The sequence below is a fragment of the Neolamprologus brichardi genome, chromosome 15, assembly GCF_056152115.1.
Source record: "Neolamprologus brichardi isolate AB-2024 chromosome 15, ASM5615211v1, whole genome shotgun sequence".
NCBI classification, from domain to species: Eukaryota; Metazoa; Chordata; class Actinopteri; order Cichliformes; family Cichlidae; genus Neolamprologus; species Neolamprologus brichardi.
This window is the reverse complement of record NC_142118.1, coordinates 18,118,319-18,138,295: the sequence shown is the minus strand read 5'-3', so window position 1 is coordinate 18,138,295 and position 19,977 is coordinate 18,118,319. Positions and strand designations below refer to the sequence as shown.

At 38.5% G+C, this 19,977-nt stretch overlaps 1 protein-coding gene across 2 annotated transcripts in view; it reads left to right on the top strand.

Annotated features, from left to right (window-relative positions):
* scara5 (scavenger receptor class A, member 5 (putative)) overlaps window positions 1–19,977 on the top strand; it is a 100,091-nt gene that overhangs the window by 7,394 nt on the left and 72,720 nt on the right. For both annotated transcript variants that reach the window (XM_087852083.1, XM_087852084.1), the window contains exon 3: window positions 10,038–10,166. In XM_087852083.1, the coding sequence (XP_087708209.1) occupies window positions 10,038–10,166 (129 nt within the window). The remainder of the gene's footprint in view (window positions 1–10,037; window positions 10,167–19,977) is intronic.

Sequence of the window (19,977 nt, the reverse complement as noted above, 5' to 3'; positions counted from 1 at the left end):
CTTTGGCTGCTACTCTTGATCTTTGTTACAACTGAACAGGGGGTGATTTGTCTATCACACACCTATTTAAGTTTCAAGTTTGGCTTACAGTTAACATTAGTAAGGTGTTGTTACTTTTGTAGTGAAAACCAAAACGGGCAGTTGTAGTTGTTAGCTGTGTGGTAAGCTTCACCTCAGCTTATTTATTTAAGTCACAGAGACCTAGAGATGGTTTGGTGACTCCTGGCAACCACCAGTGACTAGGGGAAAAATGTCTATTTCCTAACTGGCTAGTGAGTGGTTGCTTTAGGTTGCTGGCTGACTCCAGATAAAATTAGTCACAAAAGCTATACAGTCTTTTGGCTTCTCTCTTTAGGGGTCACCACAGCAGATCTGCCTCCATCTCACATTATTTAAAATATCCTCCTCTGTCACAATAAACATTTTCCTTTTCTGTTAAAACTACATTCATGAACTCTGTGGTCTTCCTCTTTTTCCCCTCCCCTCCCATGACATATTTTGTTTGGGATAACCACCATCCCTGCTCTGTACATGTCCAAATCATCACAGCATTGTGTCTCTCTCTCTCTTGATCTGAGCTAATCTCGTCCCTCATGCTCACTCCCAACTAGCAGATTGCTGCAGTCACCCATAGTTAGACACTGACTGGTCTGCAAACACTTGCCAACTGCTCACTAAGTGCTAACAAAACTGTGAAGAGTGTGAAGCCACTCAGAAACAGGGAATGTTCACTTGCAGTTAACATATATCAAAAGTTACATCCTCTTTGTGACCAATTTCACCCACTGACAACAACCTCCAGCAGCCATGGAAATGCAAGTGGTTGCTGGAGGTTGGTGATTGCCAGAGATACACTAACCGGTCTCTATCCCTGTGTGACTGAAGCCTTACAAAGCTGGATAGAATGTACTCATGTTTATTGTGACAGAGGAGGATATTTTAGATAGTGTGAGGTGGAGGCAGATGATCTGCTGTGGTGACCCCTAAAGAGAGAAGGCAAAAGAAGAAAACAAACGTAAAGATTTTGTGACTGATTTTATCTGGATTCAGCCAGTAACCTACAGCAACCACTCGCCAACCACTCAGGAAATACACATTTTTCCCAATTTTTCTCTGTGGAAGGCATTTGAAACATTTGTTAATGTAGTTATGTGATAAATAATATATCTTGTTCTATCATTAATTCCACGAACAGCAGAGCTGATTCTATCCTGTCCTCCAACCCCTGGGTCAGAGTGTTCCTGGGTTATCAATATCTGTGATAATTATCTGGGCACAGAATGCCAGAGCGTTCTCAAACATAACTTATTTATTTCCTATCAATTGTTTAATTTCTATTACTTACCTTAGTCATATCACACTGTGTTGTTTTTTTTTTAATTATTGTGGTTTAACAATGATGCACATAGACAAATAGTCACTTGTAGCACATAAACTATTGGTTTTAAAGGGACCATAATGATAACGCTGTGGAGATAACACTGTGGGTTATCGCCACAGGCTAAAGATGGAAAAGTCATCAGCATCACTAATGGAGCAAATTTTGCTGACTGACTGGCCAGGTTACATCCACAGATGACTGGTGTACTGGACAAGAATTTGAGGCTAAATTATGCTCTGTTTATTTGCTGTTTATGTATCAGAATAACTATTTACTACATTTTAATACTTTTGAGAGATATTCCCAGATCACAAAGGTAAGATAACAGAGGCTGCAAGTATTGGAAAGTCTGAGTGCTCTTAATTATGTCATAGTTTGGCTGTTTTTGTGCACAGCTGGGATTCTAGGTTTGTGTCTTTGGCCGGCCTTATCTGTAGTTTGTCATATATAAGAGAAGCCAGTGTGTCACTGCTTCCCCAGTTAATCAACAAAATCATCATCAGAAAGCTGAGATGCTGGGGTAAAGTGAAGATTACTAGGGGTTTAATCACTAAGAGCACCGTAAGCACAAGCCAGCAGGGCAGTGAGGAGGGGACACATCAGGCTCGAGACCAGAATAAAGCAACTGAGCCTAGCGCGAGTACACCCTAAAACTGGATTTTTTTTTTTAAACAGCACAAGATCTAGCAGCAAATTCTCTACAAAAAATACATAATGCAAATATGATTTACAGAGAAGAGTCAAAGTTAACACAGTTTACCCAAGCAAATGGAAAATGCTCATTTTAAATGATGTTGTCATTCATTGAGGGAAAAGGTTATCCAAAGCTACCTGGCTCTTTGTGAAAAAAGTGTTCGCCTAGAGGGAAATAGCAAAGACCCAGCAAGAACCGCAGTCAAGCAGGAATAACTGGAAACGCATATTTTCACATCGCTGTTTTGGCCCACTCTTATATGCTTGTTTTAATGAGTCCAGCGTTATTGGAAGGTTTTCAAGGATGAACGACCTGTTTAAGGTTACACCAAAAAGCATCTCAACCTGGACTTTGACTAAGCCACTCCAGAACTGTCATTTTGTTTTTTGGAGCCATTTGTTTTATTATTGTTGAATCATGAACCTTAACTGAGGCAAGTGAGGCCTGCGATTCTTTAGATGTCATTCTGCTTTTTTTGGGACCTCCTAGATGGGTTGTCGATGTGGTCTTGGGGTAATTTTGGCAGGCCCGTCACTCCTTGGAAGATTTGACACTGTTAGAAGTTTTCTCCCTGTGTATAATGGCTCTCACCAATGTTTCACTGAAGTCCCAAAGCCTTAGAAATGGCTTTGCAATCATTTCCAGACCGATAAATGTCAATGACTTTGTTTCTCAGCTGCTTCTTTAGATGATGTGATGCTTTTTGAGGTCTTTTAGCCTGCCTCATTTCATCAGACAGGATCTATTTCACTGATGTTTTGATTCAACAGCTCTGCCAGTAATCAGGCCTGGGTGCAGCCAGTGAAATTGAGCTTAGCTTTCCAAAATTGTGGTTAATTATTTAATTCATGATTCAACAATGCGGACAAACCCTTTTTCACAGCACTGTAGCTGCATTTTCTTTTCAAAATTTGCTCATAATCTATAAGCACAACTTAATCTACTTTTATCCAGTCATAGAACAGTTATAACACCTCCACCAGATCGACTCAGGAGACATTATGTATTTGTGTTGGAGAGTCTCTTTTATTTTGGAAGAAAAATCCTTGCTTGGTGGTCTTATAATTTAAAGTGTCATTAAGTCTCACCTGTCAATTACAGAGGCCTACAGAGTGCCAAATGTTTATGGAATCTGTTATACTTGCCAGACAGCATGTGTATTTGATCTGGAAAGTTACATTTAAAAGAACAGCAAAATTCAGCCATTTTACCCAAGCGCATGTACATACCCAGACTCACACTGACTCAGCTGGAAACAAACAGATTCTGTAGATTTGACAAAATCAGTAGGATTTTTTTTGTTGCTTCTCCAAGTTTACTAATAAAGGAAAGCTCAAAGTTTGCTAATTCCAGTCTAATCTGTTTATTAAACAGTGCTGTGTGCTGGCAACATATCGCATAAAACAGCCAGTGCAATGTTATCATGCTGAAGAAAATCATAAATGTAGGAGTTTTTGAAAGACAGTGTGGTAAATAAGCTTAGCTGTCTTTTTTTGGTCTCCACTACCTGTGCTTACAGTAGCCTGTGAAGCTTGTGAAAGGGGGCAACTAGGCTAGCTTAGTATAAAGACTGCGGGAAAAAAAATCTGGCTGTCCAGTTTAATTATATGCCTCCTACTATCTCTAAACTGTTTATTTAAGTCATACAAGCCCAGTTAAAGGAGTTACAACTCATTTCTTGCGGGGAAGAAAACGTCACATATTCAATTTCCAGTGTTTATGCTAAGTTAATCACCTCTCTCGCTCCATACTTGCATAATATACACACATACACACATGTATGCCATGGAAATGATTTTCTCATCTCGTATACATCCCAAACTGTTAAAGGTCCAGTAACGCATGTCTCACAGTCACGCTGAAATGTTTGATAATGTTTCCCTTGTGATACATGTTGTTATGAAAATGTTTGCTGAGATTAAAGAGTGTTACGTGTCATTGTTTTCAGTTTAGTATTCCAACATTACTTAAAGAGGCAGACTGGCTTAGAGGACCATTTTGGTTTCTATACATTCCAACTATGTGACACGTACACACATCTAAGCCAGCTGTGTTTGTCTAATGCTGGAGGTGTGTGTGTGTGTGTGTGTGTGTGTGTGTGTGTGTGTGTGTGTGTGTGTGTGTGTGTGTGTGTGTGTGTGTGTGTGTGTGTGTGTGTGTGTGTGTGTGTGTGTGTGTGTGTGTGTGTGTGTGTGTGTGTGTGTGTGTGTGTGTGTGTGTGTGTGTGATGGATTGTCACGGTCCAAATGAAACCCTGCTGCTGGGAGGCTGCAGAATCAGTGTTTTTATTTAAAAGTCAAATTCAAGCCAACATCATGACTGTTAACAGGAAGATGGACTCTCATTATAAACTCGTGTGAGATTTTTATCACAGCGTTCATGTTTTCCCTCAGATACCTACGGCCTTTTTCCCAAGACATTTCGGATCAAGCAAGATTGGTGGAAAGCATGCCTCTGTACCCTTTGGAGACTGACTGATCCATGTATTTGGTACAGTTATGTGGTCAAATGTATTTAGGTAATCAGATTCTGAGAAATCAAAGCAAATTAATCCCATTAAAGAGATCAAGATAATGTTAACATTTCACATTTTCCATGTGGTTTACCTTAATAAGAATGTTTAATATTTAGCTGTAGTTTTCCACTTTCCTCTTGATATGTAAAACAGCTTTCCACAAATAGCTTTTCCCTCTTGATAAGAGTTGGAAACTTAAGTGCATTTGTAAAACGAAAGATATGCTTTATTATACTAGGCTTAACTATTATTTTTTACTGTAAATGGAAATTGCTTATATTTTAAATAAGGCAATGTAAGCATTGTATTGTTTATTTGTCCATACTAGTTGTATTTTAGAACCTTTCTAATTTACCAAACAACTTTGTGTAATATTAAAATTAATTATTCAGACAGTGAACAGAAATTAAGAGTAGCTAGCTAGTTTAATTTAATCAGTTCAGTGCTGGCCCTCAGTGGCTTTAATTCTTCTTTATGAAATCAAGAACTTCTTTTCCAACAAAAAACAAAAACCTTACATTTCAAATCAGAAATCTTGCTTCTGTATTCTGTTCAGAAAGCTACTTACAATCATAGCCACTTCACTGGTTGCATCTTTCTAGTACTGAGTTGGACAATCTATTGCATAAATGCGTGCTAACATCACACAGTAGCTGCAGATTTGTCAGATGCACATCATGATATGAATCAGCTGCTCCAAAACCTCCCAAAGGTTCTCTAATAGACTGAGAATTGTTGACTGTGAAGGAGTGTGCATGATAGCCTCCTGGAAACTACTATTAGAAGTAGTGCTCATAAGCATTAGCAACAAAAAGTCACGTATGCTGTGACATTTAAACAATGCTAAATTGGTACTAAGGGACCCAAAGTGTGGGACAATATCACCCAAATCACTAAATCACCATCAGCCTATAATGTCAGATGTTGCTATAAGGCAGGATGAATCAGTGTGTTTCCACTTTTCTGACCCCACTATCTGAATGTTGCAGCACAAATTAAGATACACAAACCAGGAAATGTTTTTTCCAATCTTCAGTTGTTCAACATTTGTGATTCTTTGTGAACTGTAGCCCCAGTTTCAAGTTAGTTAACAGGGGTGACTTTAACCCTGTGTACATGTTTAAATACAGTGAGTTACTGCCAAGCATTGGCTGAACAGATATATTCACATTAACAAGCAGTTAAAATTAGTGGTGCAACGGATCACGGTTGATCCGAAATCCGAACCAATCCCACTCCACGGTTCGGTCCGAAGATTCGAAAAAGAAAAAAAAAAGTATGTGTATGGTGTGCGTGGTGGGTCTGTCAAGTGATAGTTATGGCCAGCGCTAGTGGTCCAAGTGGCGGAGCAGAGGAGTTTGCGGCATTTAAGCAGCCCTTTGCTGCCCAATCCGACCGGGCTAAAGCTATTACAAAAGCCATTGGGGTGTTTAGTTGCAGACAGGAGGCCGTATTCCGTTGTGCAAAACAAGGGGTTTAAACTGTGATGAACGTGCTTGAGCCACGCTATGATATCTCGTTGCGCGTCCACTTCAGTGTGACAAGATCATTCCAAGCATGTATGAACAGGAGAAGTATAGGCCCTGTCTTAATATGCGTACTTGTGCGTACTTGCGTACTCATGATACGTCATCAGTCGGAGACCAAGTACTGTTCCAATTCAAAGTACACATCAAGCCGAGAACGCGAAAAAGTTCTGGATGTGTTCTCACTCCGCCTGTTTTATCGAGCATGCATTGGTGGTGACTTGTGTGGACTTGGTACAGCTAAATATCCCAGAATGCATTTCGTCCAAAACTCAAACGCGGCAGTGGTGGACGAGCGGGGCTGAAAACTTTTAAATATTACTCTTTCTGGGTCACAAAATAAACTTTTAAGTTATTTTCAAGCGAGAATGTAGTTGTGTAAACTTCAAATATCTGCTCGATTTATCAAGATATCATATATTTCCAAACGCGCTCCGACGTTTTCGGAGATGTCTGTGACCCGCCAGCTCCATAGCAGACAGCAAGGTCGAGGATCACTAGAGCCGGCGAGAACAGCAGACTCCCGGCACATTGTTTTCAACCCCCCCACGGTCTTTTCGCTACTCAGGTTAAACAAACTCCAAACCCCAGCAGCTGTCTATTGTACTAAAATAAAAATAAAGGCGTTCTAACATCTCATCTGCTTGTTTTTAAAAGTTATGGCTGAACTGTCCCAGGCATCTTCTGTTGCCCTAACTACAAATGGGTGGACCTCCAGGGCAACGGAAAGCCATGTGACCGTGACCGCTCATTATATCACAGCGGAGTGGTAGATACAAAGCCCTGCACTGCCCTATAGATTACATTAGATTAGATTAAACTTTATTTAACCCTCGGGTGGGTTCCTCCAGGAAATTCAGTTTCCAGTAGCACAGCACCGACAGAAGTTGCAGAATGTGAGCAGAAATATGCCATATGTACACATATATAAATACCGAGTATACAAAAGGGATAAATAGAATAAATAGGAATAAGAATACAAGGGAATGGCACATTTCAAGTATTGTGAGTCTATTACACCGTTGGTTATTAACAAAAACTATTGCACAGTGAAAAGGCACTACAGCTTACTTGTTCCCCCCTCCTTTGTCCCCGTTTCCCCTCCCTCTCCCCTCCAGCGAGGAGTTAAACAGTTTGATGGCGTGTGGGACAAAGGACTTTTTAAGTCTGCTGGCCCTTGACTTTGGGAGAAGCAACCTGTCACTGAACAGACTCCTCTGGTTGTTTATGGCCGTGTGCAGAGGATGCAGAGGATGCCCAGCACGGTCCATAATGTCCATATTGCACCTTAATTTGTTTTTATATAAGTGTGTGGAATGAGTCTTCAGTTGAATGTTTTTAATAGGCAAAAAATACTTAAATAAGTAAATGGCGAGTCGAATTTTTGTCTTTTTTTCTATTTTTGCTGATCTGAAAATTGATCCGATCCGTGACTTAAAACCGTGATCCAATCCGAACCGTGAGATCTTTGATCCGTTGCACCACTAGTTAAAATGGTGTAGGGGAGACCGGGGATAGTTGTAACATTTTTGACATTTCTGTCTGTAAATTGGAGCTCTTTTAAGGTAGTGGATTCAAAATGTAATGCAAAGTATTTACATGTCTTCGCTATTAAATAGTGCAGCTATTTTCTCTGCAGCACAATTACCCATTGCATGGTATGGTCTCAAACACAAAGAGTGAAATGTTACAATTAACCCCATAGTCTGGGTTAGTTGTAACATATCCTGGGGTGAAATGTAACACAATGAAATAAGGGTACTGACAAAACATTAACATGTAATCTTTGTTTATTCAACACATGAATGCACTTAGAGCCATTTATGTAACTATGTGTGTGTGTGACAGAATGCAGAAATCTAGCTTTTGAACATATGCCAACCCCCCAAAAAAGACAAATTATGGAATTTTCTGCAACTGAATATTTCATTAATTCTGGTTGGTCTTCCTTGAGTTTGGCCTCATTGGCTCAGTGGGCATTATAACCTACAACTCTTGCACCAATTTTGAACATAACAATGAAACTGAAAAAATGTAGTTGTGCACCAGCATCGCAATTCCATTACTTTTTATCATGGCTTACCTTGGTGTGGTTTGCAAAGTGCTTCAGAAAGATGAGGAAATCTGTTTCTTGCACCCATCCTGATTTATTTCCACTACCAATACTTTCTACTGGTCCATCTCTGACAGAGTGGTCTGCATAATGTATGTGTGGGAACACAAACAATGGAGGAATTGTGTTGCCAATGGCATTCACCGCATATACAAATGTGACCAGTGAACCTTTCTTTGCTGATGTCATATCCCCAACTTGTTTAATATAAGTTAAAGTAATAGTGTGGTAAGTTTTAACATCTGCATTATTGTTACAACTAACCCAGACTGTTGCTGTTACAACTGACCCAGACTCCTATAGCCATGAACTAGCTAACATTACAGCCAACGGCTAAAACATTAGCACTAAAGACCTACACAGAATATATCCCCATAGACATACAAATAACATAATTTAAGTTTGATGAGTTTAACTGCAAAGCAGATAATGCTATTAGAAATTGAAATAAAGTAGAAAAACAATTACGTCTTGTTGTTTCCTTGAGACAAAAATGACTTTATCTGTGTGTAACACAATAATCTTTGAATTATACGTTTAATGTCTGAAAAAAACACATAATTCTCTTTTCTATTCCAATATATGATGAAGAATGTGACTCCTTAGAAAATCTCTTCCCATCCTCTTGACCTAAAAGGAATGTTCCCATCAGCAACATCAACTGCCTCATTGCTGCCTCCTGCCAAGCTGTCTGACACACACACAGATGTAGAAGGGAAAAAAAGTTCATTACTCATAAACGGTGCTATGTCAGTTTTATTAAGACTAATTCTCAAACATCTGTTTGACCTTGAGAGCAGTGCTAAGTGCTGACATGCATTACAGCAAGAGCTCCTTAGTGAGACCATTTGTGCAGTTCATGCTGTGTAACATAGTCCAGTCAGATGAATTCCCTTATAGGAAACTTTGTGATGTATGTGTGTTATGATGTACTATAAGTTTAAATTTATTAACTCTTTCCTTTGTAATAACCCTGTTTCCAGATATGATATGAGGAATATACAAGTAATTTCCATCAGCGTAACTTTGTGCTGAACATTGGGAGATCAATGTTCAGCACAAAGTTATGGTGATGGAAGATCAGATCTCTGTATAAATAAATAATAAATTCTGGATAAATTCCCAGATGATTAAACATGCAACTATTTTGCTGGTAATAACTGAGATGAGTAAAGAAAATCAACAGCCTTTTTATGCAAGATAATTCAGTATTTTATGGGGGGGGGGGGGATATTGGTTGGGTCTGATTATTGGGGGGGGGGGTCATAACCCCCCTAACCCCCCTGAAAATTACACCCCTGGTAATTTCCAACCAAACTTAAACTTGTCATCATACAATTAAATTGTTTTGTAACCAACTTTTTTTAATTGTTACTTAATACTACTAAATATCACTATTTTCACAATTTTTTGGGCAACTTTTTGCTTGGTTGAACCTTGAATGAAATAGAGAGCAGCTTTGTTTTTCTGTTTTTGCACAGGCAATATTATTATGGAATATTATGCAAACGTGATCAAATACCTCTTGGGTTCAAAGTGAACTTTCAGTTAGCGTGCTTGTTGAGTTTTGGGCGTCATTCAGAAGTTCAAAGAGGGAAAATATGGATGTTGGGAATCTTGGATTTTCTTTTACAATTATTATTCAGCAATAAATCTGATTTCCATTATGTTCGCTGACTTTTACCTCTGTTCTTTCACAACGTAAGAGACATTTAGCCGAATTGTTGTTCTTACTAGGAACAACTCATGGTTAATGATTTCGTTCAGAATGCCATTTGCTGGTATTTATAGTAAATCCTTCTTTTCAGTTTCTACAAAGCGTCGCAGGAAGCAGGACCAGTGTTGCAGCCATCTGAACTCCCTCTCATCTATCAAGTACGCCATTGTTTTCCTCTACATCCTGGTTCTTCTCACCATATTTGGACTTTGCCTTGCAGGTAAGGTGTGTGTGTCAGTGGATGACTTTGACAACCATAAAATGTTTTTGATTTCCACTGGAGATTTAGGTGGTTTTGGAGGAATGAATGTTATCTTAGAGCTTAGTCATAAATTGTAATTTATGATGTTTAAGGAGCTCTTAGGAGCCTCAAAACAGACACTGAACAGTGATCTAAGAGAAATCTTTAAGTCAAAGGTTCAACTTTATCTCTTATGAAATCAGTTCAAAGCTATTAACTTCAGTTCAAGCCACTAACACTACATATTTTGATAATCTCCTTATATTTTTGATGAAAAATATAACAAAAAGAATGACATAACGTGAGAAGAAGAGCATCATAAAAAGGAGCTATGTCCATATTTCACACATTCTTCTGCCTCTGTCTCACCCTACCCTTTATATCCTGTTCCTTCACAGCAATCCTCTGAATGTCCTCTCTAACAACATCCAAACATCTTCTCTGGTGTATGTAGTCTTCCTCTTCTCCTCGAGCCTGGCAACCCCACATTCATTATTCTTTGCCCAATTTATCCAATATCCCTCCTCTGCATGTGGTGCCCTATTCTACAGATACTCAAGATATTGTGTTTATTTGGAAACTCTGTTCAGTTGGAAAAACTGAGAGTTTTTCCTGTGGAAGTTGAGCAAATCTGCACTCCTATAACTCCTGCTGTGCTTTTGTTCTGATGTTTTGCTTGTGTGCATGAAACAAGGTGTTTATTTAAAGTGAAAATCGTTTAAATAACACAGAGAAGGCAGTTTTGTTTGTTCAGCTCGCATGAACAAGGTTTGTGACTGACTGGATATCAAATGATCTTTCAGCTGTTCTGGATCAGTTTTTCCAAATGCCTTTGCCAGCTGAATTCAACTACACTTTTGCACCAACCATTATGTTTCAAATGCAATACATCCTCATAAATGGCAAAACAGTTTGTTTGTTTGTTTGTTTGTTTGTTTGTTTGTTTGTTTGATTGCCTTCACATTTGCAAAAACAGGATCTCTGCTCTGTATAAAAACCTGCAGAAGTCAGTTTTGATAAGTTTTTACATGTAAAAAAAACTTGCTTTCTTTAGTCACTGAGTAATTTGTTAATTTGGGTAAAAATAGGCCATCTTATAACTTTGATGACTTAAGAAGACCAACCTTTACTATGTTTAGTTGTTCTTCTGTTTTCTTTGTCACGTGGAGTACACATCTGCTTCAGAACTTTCTGTAAAGTCAGATTTTCTTTGCATATTTTCATTATCATTATCATCATGCAGCATCAAAGTCATAGTAATACTGGGCTTTTAATCATTTCTTGAACAGTTATTTTTCCAAGAGACATAGAATGACTGTACACCATACATCTTTATATATTTAAAAAAACACGGATTGGGTGCACAGGAATTTATTTTGGAAATCCGCAGAGGTTTAAAAGTAAACATACAGGGTCAAGCATATATTGCCTACTAACTTTTTGTTAAATTTTCCTTAGAAAACTACTCGACCGGATGTTTTGCTAGTCATCAGTACACTTCTGGCATTATTTTTGGGGGATATTCTGACCACTCTTCTTGGCAAAATTGTTAGTTAATTAAAATTAGTCTGTGTGCTAGCAGACCTGGCTTTTGCATAGTCTACAAAATCTTCAACAGCTGTGAGGATTTGGGAAGCCCATTCCAGAAGCTTAATGGGCTATTTATTAAAAGGAAAAAAAAAAAAAGGAAATTCAAGCATCATCACCACTTTGCCAGGGTCATAAAAAGACCCAATCAGTTACACTCAGATCAAAGAAAATTTCTTAGGATGCTCAGAAACAATGCAAGAACCATCAAGGCTAAACCTGCCATGAACTGTAAACTGCTGGAACACCAAACTAACTAGAATGAGTCTTTTGTCACCGTAGCCGACCACGAAAGAAGCCCCTGCCGTAAAAATCAACATCTTAAAGCTTGACTGAAACACAATTGGCTGCTCCAACAGGACAATGAACTGACAGGACACCTATTAACAATGGTTTTGGAAACAAATAGCTTGTAAAAGTTGGGTCCATGCCAACAAAGATCAAGTATTCAGTCAGAATTATGCCAGAACCTTGGTGATAGCTCACAAAAGCATTTGGTCAAGTTGTAACTGGTTAAATCACATTTAAATAAATATGAATATAGAAGTTTTTGTGTTTAAAATGTTAGTACCAATGGCAAGGTTGCATTGGTGTTTACTTGGTGTAGCGAGGTGGACATTTCAACAAGTATGCTGTTTGCATTGAATTTTTTGCTTATAGATAATCATTTACCCATTAAATTTGATTAGTTTTCAAACACACTAAATTGGTATTACATAGTGAGTCACTATTTCCATTGCTTTGTTTGCTTGTTTTGTTTTTTCATATTAGATGAGCCACTCCACAATCTTCCCTTTGTCATCTGGTAACTGAAAAAGTTCTGCAGGTTGGGAACGGCTGCTGTAGATGAGACACATTTATCCTCAGAAAATCTGACAGAGAGGAAGAGAAAAGTAGAGCGTAACAAAATGTGGCTGTAATGTCTTGGACACATGAAGGAAGTGATTTTATTGTCCGTCATTTACTCTCTGTCATGTAGATTTAAGGTTGAATTATAATGTAGGACACACACACACTTACACACTTACATCATAGAAACCCATTTAGTTAGCTTTAAGTAACACTTCGGGATGCAGTCTGAAACTACTCCCTCTTAAACTGTCTGATCTTGTTAAGAACTGATAACATGCACAAAATGAATGAGCAGTCATTTGAAGTACAGTCAATGTCCAACAAAGTCATGATGCTGATTTTATTGCCTTAGTTCATTTGACAAAATTAGATTTTTATTTCACTGTTGCCAAGTTTGTACAAATGTTTTTCTGCCAAATATAGTACCAGTCTCTATAACATTAATGCAACTTTTTCTGTCATCTTCTAACCAGAGTTGTGAAGTAATTTTTTCAAATGCAATATAAAGTTGATCTTTTGCCCTCTCTGTCATCTCTGTTCCTACTGCAGAACTCGACACATTTGCGACAGGTTTAAACCTAATTCCCACATGTGACAGCTCTTCTAAAGAGATAAAGCAAGACAGTGATTTCCTTTGACCTGTATGGTTCCCATATTGCCATTAATCCACAGCTGTGCGTTTGCACAGGACTCCACTATATATATATTCTGGGTGATGATAAACAGCACCACCTTTGAACTGGAGTTTCAGCTTTTCTGAGAGAACAAGAGTTTGTTGTTTTATTTATGACATTGTATCCTGTTCTTAGCTGGCAACTGATGTGGTCTTCTGTGGTAAAATGTAATCTTACAGCAAACAAGGGAAGTTTAATTTTACCTCAGATGTTGCTGGATCTCATTTTCTTGAAACTGTAGGTTATTGTGCTTTTCTTGGAAGATAAACTCATGCACAAGCTCGGTGCTGTTCTGTAGCACACCAATTATCAAATTTACTTAAAACGAAGAAGTTGAAACTAGAATCCCAAACGTTTCTCTGGCAAAAGGCTCTTTCATGTTTCTTCTGATGAACAGCCAGTGACCATCATTGGTACAACATGTAGCGATGAGGAGAGATTAGTCATTCCCTTACTCACCAAAACATCCTCCAAGCTTACAAAGCTAGAATTGTCTTAAAAGCATAACATGTTTTGATGATCGGCACAACATAAGCGAAACAGAACAGTGGAAATTTGGACGTGTGAATTATGGGGGAAATTAGCATGAGCTGTTGTGACTTCATATCAGGCAGTCCTGTAATAAATTCCAGTATCTTCTGAGCTGTAGTTCCGCCTCCTCCTGGTTAATTTGCAGGTGGAAAAAAAAAACAACCCACTGGCATTGTGCCACAGCAGTCACATGGCCAATTCATTTGTATGTGTCCGTGAATGAGACAGCCTTTAGAGGTGTGTCTAACTTTATGACTGTTACCTTCTGTGAACCCTGCTGTGGCCTCCTTGTAAATGTCAGCTCAGCCATAACCGGAGAGGAAGATACAGACAAACAGAGACTGAAAGAAGTTGTGAGTGCAGAGAAATAAGGGGAGATAAAGTAGATAAAGAAGAAGAAGCAACAGATCAAGAAGCTTGCTGTCTGGCTCCAAGTCAGCAGGATCCTGGCGGAATCGACTGCTCACACTAATCCTAATTTCATTTCAAGGCACTGCTCTCTCTGAGCCACCCACTCATGCCGTAACCACACAACTGATGCCATTTAATGGATGTGGCTCTGTGTGTATTCCCAGGCACAGGGATGTAGTTAAGAGTTTGGAACTGCTTTGCTGTTGTCACTGAGGTATTTAGTTATTTAAAGCTTTTAGATGAAGTTGTTTTAGAAAAGCAATCAAACCAGGCTTTTCAGACGACCTCTCCTAAATTAAATGCCGCCATCCAAAAGCTAAGTGGCTCCAGCTAAGTGTACGGGAGGCCCCTTTGCAGCACACATACGCCAAGTGCACGTACAGACACATTCAAAAATGCTGCCAGTTTTCTGTGCAGTCCACATTCTCTTGTTGCTTGAGTTCTCACTTGACTTTGGCTTCTCTTTTTTTTCCAGCTCTTATGTTGCCTTCTTGGCCTTTTCCCTCTGAAACAAAAAGCCTCCACTGTCTCCTATGCATTCAGACACATTTATATTTGATTTTCTTCCGGACTCATTATGCATTATGCCTTGTCATTGAAAACATCTGCATTAATGTCATAAGTATAATGTAGTATCTTCTGTGTCAGCACTTCTAATTGTAAATCTTAGATTTGGACAAGTGAATGATGGAAGGGTCGTAAACAGAAACAGAGTCGAGTAAAAGCCAAATGAAACAGGATAAAAGAGCCAGATGAATCCTGCTCCATTTATCATGTGGTGAAGAGCTGCCTCGTCAGTCTTTTACTCCTACAAGGTTATCTCCATGCAGATAGCAGAGACCTCTGTCCCCGCAGCAGGAGAGAGATGGGTCTGCCAAAATGTCCAAAGTTTTAGCAGATCAGAGAAGTATGTTGGAGAAACCTTTGTCTCTGTGTAGTCACTTATTTTGACTGACATGCTTCAAGAGCAGGGTAGATTCTTGAAAGACATGCTTGCCTTTTATACACTTGTGCTGAACTTGGCTACTGTGAATGTATGTCACTCTAAATGGTGCCAAGATGGGAATTGATTTTTAAGACTTTTGTTCCAAAAAGTCCAAAGAAGAGAGGGTTGTGGAGAAGTGGTTCTCAACTTGGGTGATGTGACCCTCGGCCAGATAAATTAGAGTGCTTTCCACATCATTAGCAGGATACTAAGGAGAAACTTTCTCTTTCATGCATATTGCAACATTTAATTCATTTTGACTTATTTCCTGTCTTTCTTTTTAGGTTCTCATCTGTAAAATAAAAAGTGTTAGAAAGTGTCCAGGTGAAAATGTCTCACCTTAAATCCCACACATACAGTAAAGCTTCGTTAACAGTTTAAGAATGCTTAGGAAACACAGTTACTCTTAAAAGACTTAGTCCTCGGTAGGAATTGAAGGACCCTAAAGCAAACAGTACTGTGGTAGTATCTTAGAAATAGACCCATTAATGATCCTTACATGACTTTGAGAAGCACTGATTGCATTTGTAAGTTTTCAAAAGATAAAAAGAATGAGAATGAACATAAAGCCATCTTGCATTCTTGCAAGTTTTTAATTGTCTGACATGTAAGACATAGGCAGCATATATCCTCAGAAGAACCCCTCTTTCCTCTGTGTGAAGGACTGGAATGTTTTTGGTTGCATTTTGGCCAGACAGTGCAGCAAATACTTTGCTCTACATCTGGAGTCAGTTCTTGGCAGACTTCAAATGCACCTAACAAACACATTTAATAGCTAGAGATTGGCCCATATATGGACTTGCAGACAGAACCTAAGTTGATAACTGTCAGGGTGTTTGAGACAAGAGTGTTATGCTTGTTATGCATAATCTCTGTTTATGAGCTTGATACGACCATGAAAAAACATTGCAGAACTGCTATAATAAATATAACTGCTATATGGCATATTTCTGGGTCATTTGATTAAGGTCAGTTTATAATTTTATTGCATGCACTAGTTCACTATTGCAATATATACAACAGTTCCTACAGCTGTAGCATTTAGCATGTACTATATGATGGAGAATTGGCATAGATCATGAAAACTGAGTCATGTTTTCCAGTTGGTAAAAAACATGGAGCTCATAGGTTTCGCTCCAGTGGTCCCGTTTTCCTTTGCTAGTTAACTGCTGGAAAATATGATGTTATGTTTGTTGTTTTTTCTTTTAAGCCATGAAATCTTGCAACAAGAGTTAGAGTTTTTTTGCTGATACTGTTGGTACTACAACAAGCATGTTCTTGGCAAGTGGAAATGGGCAATAGGCCTCATGTCCTGAAACAGCTGTGGTTTATTTTGGTTTTTCGCCTTCATATTAATTGGGTTTGGTCATGGTTATGTTATCATAATTTTGTGTTTTGCATCAGTTTTCCCTGCAGCAGCTAAATTGTGCTTGGCCTTAAAGAAAGTAGATTATTGATGGAAAAATATCAGCTGACAGCTATGACCTGCAAGCACAGGTTTGCCTTGGAATGAACATTGGAAAACTGGACAGAATTTATCATGATCATAAATCAACAATGTTAAAAAATTTTGTATTTTCATAAAGTTGCTTTTCACGACAGAGCGACTATCCTGTATAATCATAAATCATTTCATTTAAGTTTCATGTTAAAAGTAATGTTTTGTTTCTGTGTTATCCATGGCTGTGCGAGATCACAGATACAAACAGTGGAAATGAGCCTCCTTCAGAGAGTAGCTCAGCAGTCCCTTTAATGATAGGGTGAGGAGCTCAGTCATTTGAGAGGGACTTGGAGTAGAGCTGCCAATCATCTACATCAAAAGGAGCCAGTTGAGGTGGTTTGGGCATCACCTCAAGTCCTCCCAATGAACTAGTGGAGGTGGCCAGGAAGAGGGAGGTCTGGGCACCTCTGCTTAGACTGCTGCTCTCTGTAACCTAAACCCAGATAAATGGCAGAAAATAAATTGACTACTTTACCTGCCTACTTGCCTGTCTGGGACATCTGACAGTGGTTACCAAGCTGGAGTACAGAAACTAATACCAAAATGAAAACGTCTTTGACATTACCTCGTTTCATTGTTTTAGTGTAATATATGATATGATAAGTTAATATATGATATAGATGTCATAATCATACTGCTTGTGAAGATAACTCAATTTTGATCAAAGTCACTGTGTGGAAATATTTTTTTTCTATTCTACTAGCTAGCATAGTTTAACAACACGGTTTGTGGAATACTCACAACCTCCAATATGTTAATTCATGTTTACAGGCATTAATTTAAATTGTAAATTAAATGTTTATTGATTTTTCATATTCATGAAAACTTTTTTAATCCACCCAGTGTTTTATGTAATAATTCATTTTTGTGTTCACAAAATTAATACTTTCTATGTTTGAAGTGCAAACACAGCTTTATGTTGAGCTTAATTATTTTATCACCACACCTGAGACCACAGTTCAAGTTACAGCAGTTAAGACTTCTTTTCAAGCTCTGTTTTATTCGTTGCCCCACTAACCCATCCCGTCTGGGCAAAATATTTGCTACAGACAAGTCATATTGTCATGGATTTGCTGTGTGCTAGGCAGGACCCAAACGCAAGACTCATAAACGAAAGGGCGAACTAAAAGAGGCAGCTCTATTTTGTCTGTAAATAACCCACTTCAAATACAAAAAACTAAACTAGAAAACAAACCAGGAACAGTAACTAGGAAATGGCTGGAAACACAGAGGGAAACGCACAGCACTGTGAGGGTTAACAACACGACGACAAGCAGGGGAAGACTAAGGACTAAAATACGCAGGCAGGATAACGAGAGGATGGGGAACAGGTGGAAACACAGCTGGAACTAATCAGAAATAATGAGACAAGGGGAAAGCAAAACTAGACCCACTACACACAGGACAGGGACTATCAAAATAAAACAGGAAACACACGGCAGGAACAGAGGCATGGACTTGACACTGAAACGTCAGGAACAGAGGGAACACGGAGCACAGGGACAGGAGTCACAAAGTGCGACATGAGACACGAAGACTGAGGAACAAGAAAATAAACATGAAGACAGAACTAAACCTACACTAAACATGAGGGGCACACGAACAAAACTCAAGGGTCATCGACCCAGGACCATGACACATATACATCCTGTTAAAATACTTTATTTACAAAGTAGTGCTAACACAAAAAAATACATGGCAATTTCTATCCATGAACCACAAACGTATACAAATGTGCCTTCTCACGACTCTATTTGATGTTACAAATATTTTAATAACATTCAAGCTCCTGTGATAGTTGCTGAAAGTACTAGAATGAGTTTAACTGTGATTAAGGATTTCTTGTGTGCTTTATCCAACTCACATTTTTCTGTGTTGAAGGTCCCTTTCTATTCTGTTTATAGCCACATGTTTTTAAGTCCTCCATATGAAGATATTTTTGCCCGACTTTTTCTCCTGCACTAACATAAATTGTAATCTGTGTGACACAACTGAGGCACAGGATGCCAAAAACCTGACCGTTAAAAAAAGAGGAAAAAAAACAAAACAATGACTGGCTCTTTTTAGCCCAACCACAAGCTTTAGATTACTTTAGCTCTTCTGAGGATATTTAAAAGACACACACGTAATCTTTATTATTCAAGATTTAAAAAAAAACTGCCTTTAATCTAGACCATATGTGTCAGACTAAGTTGGTCAGTATAAAAACTCTGAGGGTAAATCTGACACCACAAACTGCCACTCCTAGCAACTTTAAACACAAACTTTAAAGGTCTTAAATCCCTTTCTTGTGGAAACAATAAGCATTCTGGCTGTGGAAGATGAGGTGTTTCTGACCTCAGTCTGTTTGTTTTACACACGTAAGACATACTGTTCCCAAACACACATCGCATGTAGGAGAGTAAAACCTCCATCACATTGTACATAGTGTAGTTATGACCGCAAATAACTACATGAGTAGAAACATAGTAAATTTAAATATGTAATAAACTTTATCATAGTCATAATATAAAAAATGCATAATCTTTCCAAATAATACCACAAACACATTGGGATATAGAGTACTATACACTTACAAAAATGTATGCAGTAACTAGTGTGTGTGAAAAAGTGTTTGCCCTCTTCCTAGTTTCCTAGGTTTTTGCATATTTGCCACAATTACATGTTTCAGATCATCAAACAAATGTTAATAGCGGACAGAGATAACCTGAATAAATGCAAAATGCAGTTTTTGGAGGATGATTTCATTGTTTAGGGTGAATAGTTATCCAAACCTACCTGTTCCCGTGTGAAAAAGTAACTGCCCCTCTTGTTAAATCATGAATTAAATGTGATTAACCAGAGTTCAGTTTCACTAAACACACTCAGACCTGTTAAATCAAATATCTAGGAGGTCGCAAAAAAGTCCAGAACAACATTAAAGAACAGCAGGCTTCACAAGTCTCAGTTAAGGTCTGATTTCATGATTTAACAATAAGAAGGAGACTGAGCAAAATTGGCATCCATGGGAGAGTTCAAGGAGAAAACCACTGAAGAGCAAAAGGAACAGAAAGGCTCAATTTACATTTACCAAATAACATTGTTATGATCCCCAAGGGTTTTGGGAAAATACTCTGTGGATTGACTTTTTAGTAGGTTTTACATCTGGTGTAAAAGTAGTATTTCAGAAAAGGAACATCATACCAACAGTATAATATGGTGATGGTAGTGTGATGTCTGGGTTTGTTTTGCTGCCTCAGGACGTGGAGG